Source organism: Moschus berezovskii, chromosome 24 (assembly GCF_049115385.1).
Source record: "Moschus berezovskii isolate FMDL1 chromosome 24, NW_MosBer_1.0, whole genome shotgun sequence".
NCBI classification, from domain to species: Eukaryota; Metazoa; Chordata; class Mammalia; order Artiodactyla; family Moschidae; genus Moschus; species Moschus berezovskii.
In genome coordinates, this window is record NC_142483.1 from 21,593,209 (window position 1) to 21,606,130 (window position 12,922).

The 12,922-nt window shown below is 50.4% G+C and overlaps 1 protein-coding gene across 1 annotated transcript; it reads right to left on the reverse strand.

Moving 5' to 3' along the window:
- Nucleotides 1-9,853: 9,853 nt before the first annotated feature.
- FEZF2 (FEZ family zinc finger 2) lies at nt 9,854-12,668 on the reverse strand. The gene is made up of 4 exons (XM_055413360.2): nt 11,817-12,668; nt 11,331-11,465; nt 10,996-11,128; nt 9,854-10,113 (listed from the first exon to the last, which is right to left on the reverse strand). The coding sequence occupies exons 1-4, from the start codon at nt 12,666-12,668 to the stop codon at nt 9,854-9,856; spliced, it is 1,380 nt and encodes a 459-aa protein (XP_055269335.2).
- Between the last annotated feature and the right edge of the window lie 254 nt (nt 12,669-12,922).

Genomic DNA, 12,922 nt, shown 5'->3' on the forward strand with positions numbered 1-12,922 from the left:
GGAGCAAGCGTCTTTTAATTTCCTGGCTGCAGTCAGCATCTGCAGTGATTTTGGAGCCCCCAAAAATAAAGTCTGACACTGTTTCCACTGTTTCCCCTTCTGTTTCCCATAAAGTGATGGGACCAGATGCCATGATCTTTGTTTTCTGAATGTTGAGCTTCAAGCCAACCTTTTCACTCTCCTCTTTCACTTTCATCAAGAGGCTTCTTAGTTCCTCTTCACTTTCTGCCATAAGGGTGGTGTCATCTGCATATCTGAGGTTACTGATATTTCTCCCAGCAATCTTGATTCCAGCCTGTGCTTCTTCCAGCCCAGCGTTCCTCGTGATGTACTCTGCATATTAAACTCAGCCATACCCAACCGCATCTAGACACCTCAACTCACCGTCCTTCTTTCACCTGCGGGCTTTCATGTGGGCTGCATGAGCTGGCTCTCCTTCCATTTCTCCGTTGGTAATGCCTCCTGCTTGTTGAAGACTCAACGCAGGCAAGACTTTCTCTAGCCAAGCATCTCACACTTCCCTTTTTTCTGCCCAAAGTCCATCAGGAGTCACAGAAGTGAGAGCTGGGAGATTCCATTTTAGAGCCAATAGCTATGAAGTCCACGTGTGCCTCCGGCTTCAAATCATACCAGAGTCCAATGGGGTCTTTCCCAGCCGCCTTTTGATTCCTCTCCCTCCCCATCTATAGTACTTTTGGTACTGGAAGTTCTGAATATTGTAACATGCATACACCGCAACACTGGAACAAACACGTGTACACCTGTCCCCAGACTTCCGCCGAGTCCACTGCAACCTCAGGAGCACAGCTTCCGCCTTGACCCACGCCAGGGCGCAACTTTCAAGGCTCTGCTTGGGTCATGTGACTGGTCCTGAGCCAGTCACCGGGGCCAGGAAGACGCCCTACTCTGATTGTTCAGACCTGGGTCACATGCCCACCATGGAGGGAGGGACCCGCCTTAACCATAGGGAAGGAGAGTGGAGGGGAGGCAGTGTCTCAGAAGGAAATGTTGAATGTTGTTACCAGAGGGGAGAATGATGATCAGCAGGCAAGAGTAACAGATGTCCACTACACACCCCACCCCAGGCAGGAAGGAATGCCGAATTTCATCTTCCTGACCAGGTATCATATGGGGATTTTTGTTGTATGTGATTTCCACCCTTACTCTATTATAAAGGGCTTCCCTGGTGGCTCAGAGGTTAAAGGGTCTGCCTGCAATGCAGGAGACCTGGGTTCGATCCTTGGGTCCGGAAGATCCCCTGAAGAAGGAAATGACAACCCACTCCAGTATTCTTGCCTGGAGAATCCCATGGACGGAGGAGCCTGGTGGGCTACAGTACACGGGGTTGCAAAGAGTCGGACATGACTGAGTGACTTAACTTTCACACTTTTCTATTATAAACTCTGGGGCAGAGGCTATGTTCTTCTCTTCCTTGTAATTCCAGCACCCAGCATGGTGTCTGACACATTGGAGGTATTCTTATCATATTTGTTGGATGAATAAGTGTATTAATTTATGAAGTCCTAATGGTGTTATTGGGGCTAACCAGGTGGCACAGTGGTAAAGAATCCTCCTGCCAATGCAGGAGTCACGGGTTGGGAAGATCCCCTGGAATAGGAAATGGCAACCCACCCCAGTATTCTTGCCTGGAAAATTCAGTGGACAGAGGAGGCTAGTGGGCCACAGTCCTTTCATCTTTTAAAGGCAGCATCATTGTGAGATGGAAAGAACACAGGTGCTAAATCAGTGTTTCCTAAGTGTAGTCAGGAGCCAACTGCTTCAGGTTACAATGCAGATTCCTGGGCTACAGAGCAGAACTGTCCACCCAGCATCTCAGTAAATGGAATTCAGGTACCTTTTTCTTTTTAAAAAAATTCTTTTATTGGAATGTAATTGCTTTACAAAGTTGTGTTAGTTTCTGCTATATAAGAAGTGAATCAGCCTTACACATACATATATACCTCCCTCTTGGACCTCCCTCCCACCCACGGCCCCATCCCACCCATCTGGGTCATCACAGAGCATGAACTCAGCTTCTGTGCTGTATTGTAGGTTCCCACTTGCTCTCTATTTTATATTAATACATGGTAGTGTACATATATGTCAGTCCTAATCTCCCAATTCGTCCTACACTCCCTTCCCACTCTGGGTCCACATGTCCATTCTCTACATCTGCATCTTTATTCCTGCCTTGGAAATAGGTTCATCTGTACCATTTTTCTAGATTTCCTGTATATGTGTTAATATACGGTATTTATTGCTCTCTTTCTGACTTACTCCACTCTGTATGACAGACTCTAGGTTCATCCACATCTCCACAAATGACCCTATTTCATTCCTGTTAGTGGCCGAGTAATATTCCATTATGTATATGTACCACATATTCTTTATCCATTCATCTGTTATTGGACTTTTAGGCTGTTTCCATGTCCTGGCTATCACCAATGGTACTGAAATGAGCATTGGGGTACATGTGTCCTTTTGGATTATGGTTTTTTCAGGGTATGTGCCCAGTAGTGGGATTACTGGATCATATGGTAGTTCTATGTTTAGTTTTTTTTTTTTTTTTTTTGGTTCCATCTGGTCTTAATTGCAGCACATGGGAACTTCATTGCATCACACGGGCTCTTTCATAGTGGCATGCAGCATGTGGGATCATAGTTCTCCGACCAGAGATCGAACCTGTGCCCCGCTATCCCAAGGCACATTGTTAACCACAGGACCACCAAGGAAGTCCCCTATGTTTAGTTTTTAAAGGAACCTCCGTACTGTTCTTCACAGTGACTGCGTCAATTTATATTCCCATCAGATGCATTTTAAACAAAAATGTTATGAGGTTCTTGTACACCTTCCTTTTAAAACCATGACCCATATTTAGACAGAATCATCTGAGTATGAGTCCCCAGTCCATCGCCTTCCTGTCATGCGAACTAACAGGATTCATACCTTCTCAGCAACTAGGCTTGCCCCTCTTTAAAATGGGGCTGAGAAAACTTACCGAATGAATATGTAATGAGGAGTAAACAAGATAAGCCAGGTAAAATTTCTTTAGAAAGCTCTGCATTCATGTTTTGCTACTTGAGTTTTTCTAATAATTACTGCTAACTTCTGGAATTCTTCCTGTGTACCTGCCAGGTGCTATTCTAAGTTCTAATTATATGTGTTAACTCCTTTAAACCTCACAACAGCCCTGTGAGAAAAAAATTTTTTTTTTTCTTTTTAAGGTACAATTGACACAGAACATTATATTAGTTTCAGGCACGATAGAAACTATTCCTGTTTTGCAAATGAAGAAACAGAGACAAGTCAGTCTTCCCTGAGAAGTATCTGAGCTAGGATTTGAACTCAGCTGTTTTGATGCCAGACCCCAGGCTCCTAACCACTCACTGGGTTTTCTCCCTATAAATAATAAGTTATCTTTCCCAAGGCAATTCATCACCACCCACTTTGTGGGGGTGGGGCAAAATGAGGACAGTGAAACTCCTTGAGGAAAAAAAGAACTCCCAAAATGACCCAGGACTGAAAGACACCGAAGGATAGAAACCACAAAGCCCATGTGTCCGGTCACATGGCCTTCACAGGACGCCCTGATAAAACACAAATTATATCAGAGTCTGATTGACCTACAACAGAAAAGTCTCGCTTTCTCCTCTATTTCCTGAAATCTACCTTTCTAGATTGTATAACACCTCTGTGCTTTGAAAACCAGAGCTAGTCTTTCATCCTAGATGACTGTTTTTATTTTGAATTGGTATACTTTTTCTTCCCCATTCTTTACTTCTAGGCACCAATGTATTTTTTTTTTCATGAAGCATGAGCAAAGCCTGAAGTGCAAGCCAAGACCTCAGAAATGTGATAGCTGTTACCAAGGATTTGAGAGTAAGAATACAAAACCTAGAATCAAGATTTCAATGCTGCACTCTAGTATCTGAGGTGACACCGGTCCCACGTCAAAATGGAATAAATAAGGCATTAAGCAACCGCACGATTTGTTCTGGGTTCCTTAGCTGGAAGTTGGGCTTCCTTGGTGGCTCAGACACTAAAGAATCTGCCTGCAATGAGGGAGACCTGGGTTCAATTCCTGAGTAGGGAAGATCCCTTGGAGAAGGAAATGGCTGCCCACTGCTGTATTCTTGCCTGGAGAATTCCATGGACAAAGGAGCCTGGCGGGCTACAGTCCATGGGGTTGCAAAGAGTTGGACACTTAACATACTCCTTGGTTGGAAGTGGAAAACCCTATCATACACTATTAGGTTATCTTTATCTGGCTTTACTGAACACTGCGTGTAAAAGAACCCCAAACACTTCCGCTGTTGGGAATGTCTGGACATTTATGTTTAATTGGGATGTAATATGCATCTGAAACAGACATGTTGACCTACTTTGTTAAAAAGTGGACACATTAAAGTGACGCAGTCTCTTAATGCTAGATGAGCTAGGAGAAGCAATTTAAATACTTGATCACCTGGTCCACAAAGCCGTGGGTGATGCGTGTCTTTCTCTCCACTTCTGTGCCCCGTGCAGAATTAGGAAGGCAGTCGTCTGGGGGTGGGGGGTGACAGTTTTGAATGGTCACTAGGAGGGGGGGTAGAAGAACTGAATGTGAGTTAGTGACATCTGGTATCCCGGTGGGTGGGAGGGGGGTGGGGTGGTCTATAGCTCTAGAAGAGAGAGAGAGGTATAGTTTGAAGAATGCTGGGAGCTAACAACCAGATTACCAGAACTTGTAGGGAGTCCTCAAAGGCTAGCCTGATACATTATTTCCTTATGAAAGAAACATCCAGAGGGTTGGTGGTGGGCACCAAGAGCTTCAGATCAGCACCATCAAAGGTGTGCGGCTCGTGGTGGAGTTCGCTCTGTGCTGGCAAGCCCACCTTTCCGCCTAGTTCCTTGCTCTTGGCTGGTTGAGTCCTGCCTCTATCTGTCCAGTGTCCACCAAGGGGCTTGGCGGCGGCTCCCTTTTCTCGGGCTATGTACTTTCAACCAGTTTTGAGCAGCCCCATTTCAGATTGGCCTTTTTATGTTTGATATAAAGAATAGTTGTTGGCCAATTTCATCTTTTCATCGCTGTTCTCTAGGCCTGAATCCAAGCAGTTTGTCAGATGCTCATTAACTCCCCCTTTGGCTCTTTCTAGTGTGTCTCCTAAGCTCATTGTGCCAAGAACTAACGCTTTCTTTTACACGATTCTCTTTCTCTGCTCCATCAGGGAGACAAATTACTTTCCAAAAGGGATCGCCAGGGATGGTTTAATGAGAATTTCTTTGGGGCTAGGCATGGAACGCAATGTAGTTAACATTCGGTGGACTTAATTGGACTTTTCTTTTCTGCCTCTTTTTAAAAAAATCTGAAGCTATCCTGTTAATCTCTCATTTGTAATCAATTGTGTTGACTAAACAAAAGTCTAGGTCGCCTTTTCTTCCTGTCCCAGACAATCCTTTGTTGCCTCTAAATGCCTCATTCTTGAGTGATCCTGGTCGCGTAGATGGGCCCGATTGTTGACAGTTCATTATTGCGCTTTTGTCCATTAATCTTTCTTGCTGTGTTTTGCATGTGCATGCCTTAATGAGCTCCGTTGGCAATTAACATGTTTCTAGGAGCAAACTGGTTGCTCAGACGTTTGAGAGGGAAGTGCAGGGAAAAGGGCAACGCAGCTGCCTTGAGGTTGTTTATTTCCCAGCGTTTTCTCAAGACTCTAGTCCTCTCTCTGGCAGCACCCCCCCCACCCCACCCCCCTCACTGTTCTTCACTCTCCAGCTCATTCACCACCAGCACACCTGGATGCCTTGCTGCTGTGATTCTCTGGCCTGGCTCAGGCGACTCCCTATCCTCTTGTGAGCCAAACAGCAAAATGGGGACCTTACAGACACACTTCTGCAGCCGAGGCAAGAGTGAGCACAAGTGCCCCCCAAAATGCGTCTGGATGCTGGCAACTTCTCTGTGCCGCTCTTTGCAGAGAGGAACCTCTTACCCGCCTAAGGCAATAGGACTGTACAATCTGTTATGTACAAGGCTGTGGCTTTGGAAGAAGGAGGGTTTTTTTTTTTTTTTTTTGAGTCTTGCTGGCAAGATTGCTGAAGTGTGAGCAGTCATGGACAGAACAAACATCTTGTAGGGGAAAAGATAATTGGAGTCTTTTTTGTGTCTGTGACAGGATTCCCCTCCCCCGCAATTTGATTTTTTTAAAATATTTTTTAAGGGCGGCCTCTTCAATTTAATCAAGGTTAGAATATTAATATGCAGCTGATGACTACCTTGTTTAAGTCATTTGTTAATAATGCAAACTACAAGTCATGCAAACAGCTTAATATTAAGAGGCAAAAAAAAAAAAAAAACAACCCAGAAAATAGAACCTTTCACCCATCAATTCCGATGCATGGGGAGTAACCTAGAAGGATCTCAGTGAGAACGGTTACTTACAACAGCTTAGCGTTGGCGTCAGAACCTGCACTGGCTGCGAAAGGTATTTAGTCATACAGATAGAAGGTTCCTTTTCTCCTCACACTACTTTCCAGGTGAAGAAATTCTTTTCTGAATCCCCCCCAACTGAAGGAAGCAGACATCTTAAACTGAGGAGGAGGGACTTCAAGGAAGCAGCGCTAAGCCCTATAGATATGGAAGAACTCTGTTTATCTACAATTACCGCCAGATGTGAAATCACACCTTCTCAGGGCAGAGCGATTGACAGGCGCTGGTGTGAAGGTTAAATAACAATCAGGTTATGAGGGAACAACCTCAAGGAGGTTGGAGTAGTCAAGTAACTCTGCTCAGGTTCCACTCAGAGCTCTGATTCCTTACCTCTCCCCGACGGCAGAGAGAGATGAGCAGTCCAAGAGAGAAATGCCTCCTGTTCCACGCATTAGTATTATCTCATTTGCAGTCCTTTGCAAACATGGGATCTTCAACTCTCTTCAGAACCGTCACCTGGAAATAAATGTCTCCAGTTTATGAGATGGGCAACCCTTTTAGTCTTTCTCCTGTGAAAACATTACAGAAGAATTTCCTCAGAGAACCATTCTGTCACTTGATGGTTAGAAAGTTATTTCCCTGGATGGGAGTGCCCCATCTATTTTTTATTTATCTTTTCTTCTTAAGGAGAAAGAGGAGAACCGAATCACCTTTCCTGAATGCAGGCCAACTTTTTAAACCCAATTCTCTAAGAATTCTCTAAGAGGAGGCGTCTGCGCTAAATTTTGTGGTGTCTGCCCCTTGCCCAAAATTCTGGAACTATTTAGGAAGAAGGTGGGCTTGTCCTGGCCAGTGTCTGGTCTCCAAGAAGTCCCTCTGCCAAGGATCCTTCCAGAGATGCAAGAAGCAAAGGATTTTTGATTGAGACAGTCGGAGGGCACCCAAGAGCTCCCAGAAATGGGGGAGGGGTGTGTATCTGTGAGGCGGGGCTAATATAACCTAGGGAGATAAAACTGGGATAGGATCGGACTCCTCAAACCAGCCCGCAAGCCCCCTGGGGGTAGATGTCTGGGAAGAGCAAGGCGCTATTTCCGTATCTTTAGCCGCCAAGTCCTCCTCGCCCAATGTGGGGTTTCCTGGGGTTTGTGGCATCCACCGAGATTTCGGAGTTAAATCTGCATATCCCTCTGGGTCCCAATCTCCCCTCAGCGAAATGCAGCCAGAACGAGCTAACATTTAAATTCCTCCTCGCTTCCTCGCCCCCCTCCCCTGGCTGCGTCTTCCCAGACTTGGGAGGGGGAGAGGAATACAAAAAAAAAACGAGGACGCTCTCCTTTCAGGAAATGGAATTCTAATGTACACGTTCCTATTTCTGAATCGGAGGTACTAAAAATACCCCCGCGACAGCCTGAGGAAGCTGTCGCTGTCCTCTGTGCAAACAAAATCGACGATTCTCCTTCCCCGCGCAATGGGTCTGCGAATCGGGCGGGGGTTGGGGTGAGGACCCAACCTTGGGCTGTGACCTGGACAGAACTTCCACCCAGCAGCCGAACGTGTTCTCCCGAGCCCCAACTGGGACATTCCTCCCCCATCAACGAGGACTGAAGGCAGTTGGGATTTTCTGAAAGTCTCCGATTCCTGACCCTACCCAGTCCTGGGACCCTAGGCAGGTCATTTAGTTTTGATCTCTGCCTCAATTTCTCCATCCTTCCACAGGGTGAGAATAATCACCCTCCAGCTTGAGGGTTGTGAACGTTCGAAAGAATATGGTTTGAGTGGCGAGGAGCAAGCGCTCCGGCAATGTGAGCTTCTTTGATTGTGGGACCCCCTGGCTCAAGCAGCGCTAAGCGCCTACTGTATACCGGTCTCTGGGATAATCCCCACTCAAGTCACTTTCAGACTTACTTGGGAGTTTCCTTTTGCATTAACCATCTTTCCCTCCAAATACCCTCCACCTGCAGTGGGAATCCGCGTGGGATCAGCACCCAGACGCCGCCGCCCTAGCCCTTGCAGTGGCGAGGCTGCGTGGAAGCCCACTCCCCGGCCCCGCGCCACATATCCTTCTGGCGCTGGGCAACATTATTTCAGAAAACGTGGGCTGAATCGCGGCGCGAATATTAGGGGCGGGAGGAGAAGGCCCGGCGCGCCGAGCCAGTAATCCGAGCTCTTGATTATCCAGATTCGGATCAAACGGGGCGGCGGCGGCCGGCCCCCTCCTGGGAATGATTAGATGATTAATGTAATGCTGTTTGAAGGGTCTCTGTTTTCTCTCTTAATTTGGGTCATTACTTAGAAAGCAAGCGTGAGATCATTTCATCAGCGTGCTCGGCGCCGGAGATAGCTATTCAGGAAATGGGCTAACTGCGCGGTAATCAGGACGCGGGGGGCGGCGGCGGCTGCGAGCTGCGGGAGCCCGGGTGCGCCCTCCCGCGGCAGGGCGCACCGCACCCGGAGGCCGGCCCCAGACCACAGCGTGGGCCGCGGAGCCCCAAGGCTCCGGATGGGCTGGGACACTTGGTCCCCAGTTCTCGCCTCCAGGAATGATTGAGTGGAAGAGTGGTTCCCCTTACATCACCCAGACAAGAGGGTGTGCCCAGAAGCGCCCCGGCGCGGCAGTGCCCGTGCCATTTACCCCACTGTGGTGCGGCTCTTTGCTCTAGCACACGCACCCCAAACCTGCTCTCCAACACCTAGCCACTTTTAATCCCTTAAAAAACTCACCCAAATATGGCAACACCCAGAATCCCTTGGTCAGAACAGTTAGCAAATAAAAACTTGGTACAACGTGAGGGCCGTTGTAGGCCTTTGCATCCTTGGTTCCTGGGGGAATCTGAGCATGTTAGCGTGGCAGGAGAGCCGATCTGGCCTCACCCTGGTTCCAGTGCCCTCAGAAAACGTCGCATGTGGGCGGCCGAGAAATGCTAAAAACGCCTATTTCTTTCTCATTCTTTAGGGTTGCTGAGCTGACTCGCGGCTAGGGGAGAGGGGGTAAAAGAAAAGACGCACTAAGGATTCTGTTTATTGAGTTATATATGTATATATTCCGTGTTCGTGTGTACAGGAGAATTTACATGGCTGTATAAAGATGGCTGGGGGCGCCGCGCTCTTCCGGGACGTTCACGTGACAGGCTGGGGTTAAAACCCGCTGCCGCCGGAGGAGAAGCCAGAAGCCGAGGCCTGGAATTAAATAGTTTCGGCGCGCTGGGTTTAAATAAATTTCCCGAATATACAAAGGTGGGGAGCCAGGCGTTTGCTGCCAGTCATCGAGGAAACGTTTAGCTTTCCAAAAATATGCTGGTTTCGATAAATAGATTTTAGCCTTTCTGCTATAGCTTTTTTTTTTTTTTTTCTCTCTCTCTCTCCTTTCTCTCAATTTTAGAAATAAGTTTATACGTGTGATCTGTTTGGGGTTGGATAGGACTGGAAGGGAGGGTGAGGCAGGAGCTCTCAGCTCTGCACTGTCCGAGTCAGGTCCTTTGTGGAGGGGGCGGCGGGGCCCACGCTGTCGTGGAGTTTGCGCACGTGTTTCTTTAAGTCAAAGTTTCTGCAAAACCCTTTGCCGCAAGTGGCGCACGTGAAGGGCTTCTTGTCGTTGTGGGTGTGCATGTGGAAGGTCAGGTTGTAGACCTGGTGGAAGGCCTTGTTGCAAATGGTACATTTGTACTGCTTCTCGCCGCTGTGGGTCAGCTTGTGATTCTTGTAGTTGCCTACAGGAGACCAAAAACAAAAAGGGCGGGGGGATAAAGTGGGACGGGGAGGGGCCGGGTGTCCCGGGGTTGGCTCAGGTGCCCGCGTAAAGAAGGCGACGCTTGGCTAGGCAGGCGCGACCTCTCCGAGTGAAGAAGTTGTCAAACTTCGTACGCGTCAAGCCCCGGGCTCTCACTACAGGCTGGAGGGCCGAGTCCCGCGTAGCCGCCCCGCGTCCCAGCCCCGCCGGGGCCTGAGGCCCGCGCAGCGTCCCTCCCGCTGAGCTCCGCCGGCCCGGAAACTTTTGTGCTGCTCAGAGAGACGCATGGGGCCCTAGTCCGGGCCGCCGCCTCGCTCGAAGAAATTCGCATGAACCCGGGCTTCGTCCCCTATTATTATTATTATTTTCTTATTATTATTTTCAAAGTTACTCCCTGTGGTCCCTTAACTACCACTTGGAGATCCGAACGTGCCTGGGAAAATCCAAGCGGAATGCTGGAGGCAGTGACGGTTTCCCCCAGTCTAAACTGTTCCCAGGAGGTGGATTACGCCTCGAATTTTTTTTTTTTCCATTTTCAAAAGAATCCCGGCTACAAAGGGATGCTTCCTCCATAGGGCGATACCTTGTCTTTCTCCAACTTCCTTTCCCTCTACCCCTTTCCTTCTTCCCATTTCCCAAATTCACAGTCTCTCCCTGCAACCAGCTTGAGTCCAGCGAGCTCTACTAATCCAACCCGGAGAGCTTCCACCGAAACCCGGTACAACCCGATTCCAAAGAAATGCTGAGCCTGAGCCCGCGGCCCTCGCGCGCTCTCTCTCCAGATCCTTCTTTGCCTTCCCGCTAGCGATGACCTGCCGAGTCCCAAGGGGAGGTGAGGAGAGGGCCTCGCCCCGCACGTTACCTTTTTGGTGAAAGCCTTTGCCGCAAAATTCACAGACGAAGGGCTTGTAGCCCGCGTGGATGCGAATGTGTGTGTTGAGCGTGGAGCTGCGGTTGAAGGCTTTGCCGCACTGGTTGCATTTATGCGGCTTTTCCTGCAGAGAGGGGCGTGCGCATCGTGAGGCTGAGGCCCCGGCCGGGAAAAGCCACCTTGGGGGGCGCCTGGAAGGGGCACAGCGAAGGGACAGGGGCCTCTGGTGGGGGTTATAAGGGGAACCCTTGGTCATTCTTTCCCCAACCCCATCACTTAGTTCCGGGTGTTGGGTACGGGTCGGGCCAGACCCGGGGCCCACGTACCTGGGTGTGGATAATTTTGTGTCTGCAGAGCGTGCTGGCCTGGCGGAAGCCTTTGCCACAGACTTTGCACACGAACGGTCTGGCTCCGGTGTGGACTGGCATGTGGCGGGTTAGGTTATAGTGAGCGTTAAATACCTATGGAAGCACACAAGGGGGCCTTGTGGCTGTCTGTCCAAGAGTCCGCCTGGCAGGGCTGGGGGGGCGGGCGGGCAGAGACCACCTCCCCCAACCAAAACCCCCCCGTTAGAAACCACAGCCCTTTTCATTTTGTAAAGAGCTTCCCAATCCACTGTTCGTGCCAGTCCTGCGAGGCCACTGACAAAGGCATCCCCATTTTACAGAAAAGGAAACTGAGGCCCAACTGTGCCCTCAATTCGAGTAGACAGTTACTAGGGAGCTCCCAAATTTGAGAAAGGGGCCGTCCAGGCTGCCCCTCGAGGAAGCAGCTGCTCACCCCTCCCAGACCCCGAAGACCCCGAGCCTCACCTTTCCGCACACCTCGCAGGTGAAGTTTTTAGGCTTGCTGTCCGCTGAGCCCCCGGGCAGCTTGCTGTGGCCCTTGAGGCCACCGCGCTCAGCAGTCAGGGCCGAGTTCTCCTTCAGCACCTGCTCCAGCGGCGCAGGCAAGCGCTCCTTATGGGCGTAGGGGGCTGGGTGGGCAAACTTGTCCGCGGTCAGGCCGGCCAACTTGGCGTTCTCCAGCAAAAAGAGCTTGGGGTGCGCAGCCAGGGCAGCGGGGGCCTGTGTGTTGAGGAGACCGGACGGGAAGAGGTGGCCGCCGAGGAGCTCAGACGGCGGGTACGTGGTGGAGTCCAGGTAGTTGAAGTAGTAGAGCGAGCCGCTGGCTGGAAGCCCCACCGCCTGGTTGATGACCTGCGGCTTGATGACCCTGCCCGCGGGCAGCGCCGACGGTACCAGGCCCAGCTCGGCCTTGCAGCACACGCCACAGTTGGTTTTGCACAAGCCGCTGGCGCCGCACACCGGGGCCCCCCCACCGCCGCCTCCACCTCCTCCGCCGCCGCCGCCGCTGCCGCCCGCCCGGAGGCTGCTTTTCCAGAGCTCAGAGTAACTGAGCAGCGTCTTGGACGGCACCTCGTAGCCTAGGGGCTGGAGGGGGATCATACAGGGCAGAGGCGAGCAGAGGTTGAGCAATTTCTTGCCCTGGCCGCCATCCGCCTCCAGTGCCCCCGGCCGGGGCTCAAAGGGCGCGCGGGGCTCCGACGTCTTAGCCATGATGCGCTCGATGGAAAAGGCCAGAGTCTTGGAAGTGGCCGGCGACGCTCCTGCGCGCGGGCAGGCCGGGGGCACCATGGTCTCCAGGGAAGCCGAGCTTGCCATGGCGCGCCGAGCCGAGTCGTACCGGACTGGGCCAGGGCGCAGCCTCTCTCCTCTAAGTCTGCATTCCGGAAAAGGCAGGGAGGGAAACCGCAATTTAATAAGCACCTTGTCGGGTCCAGGTCACCCATTTGCATTCAAATGAACAGGGGCAGAACAAAGTGCACCCAAGGGTACCAAATTACCGCCCATTAACCCGCCGCGCAAAGGAACCCACCAGCCCCTGCCCCGGGACTTTGAAAGGGGGGGAAAGGGGG

What these genes read in the sequence shown, in the direction of transcription:
- FEZF2 (XM_055413360.2), bottom strand. Translation starts at nt 12,668, where the DNA reads ATGGCAAGCTCGGCTTCCCTGGAGACCATGGTGCCCCCGGCCTGCCCG. An exon ending in CCTGCGAGGTGTGCGGAAAG is followed by an intron (nt 11,466 to 11,816) that starts GTGAGGCTCGGG and finishes GTGCTTCCATAG; the next exon opens with GTATTTAACGCTCACTATAA. An exon ending in ACAAAATTATCCACACCCAG is followed by an intron (nt 11,129 to 11,330) that starts GTACGTGGGCCC and finishes CCCTCTCTGCAG; the next exon opens with GAAAAGCCGCATAAATGCAA.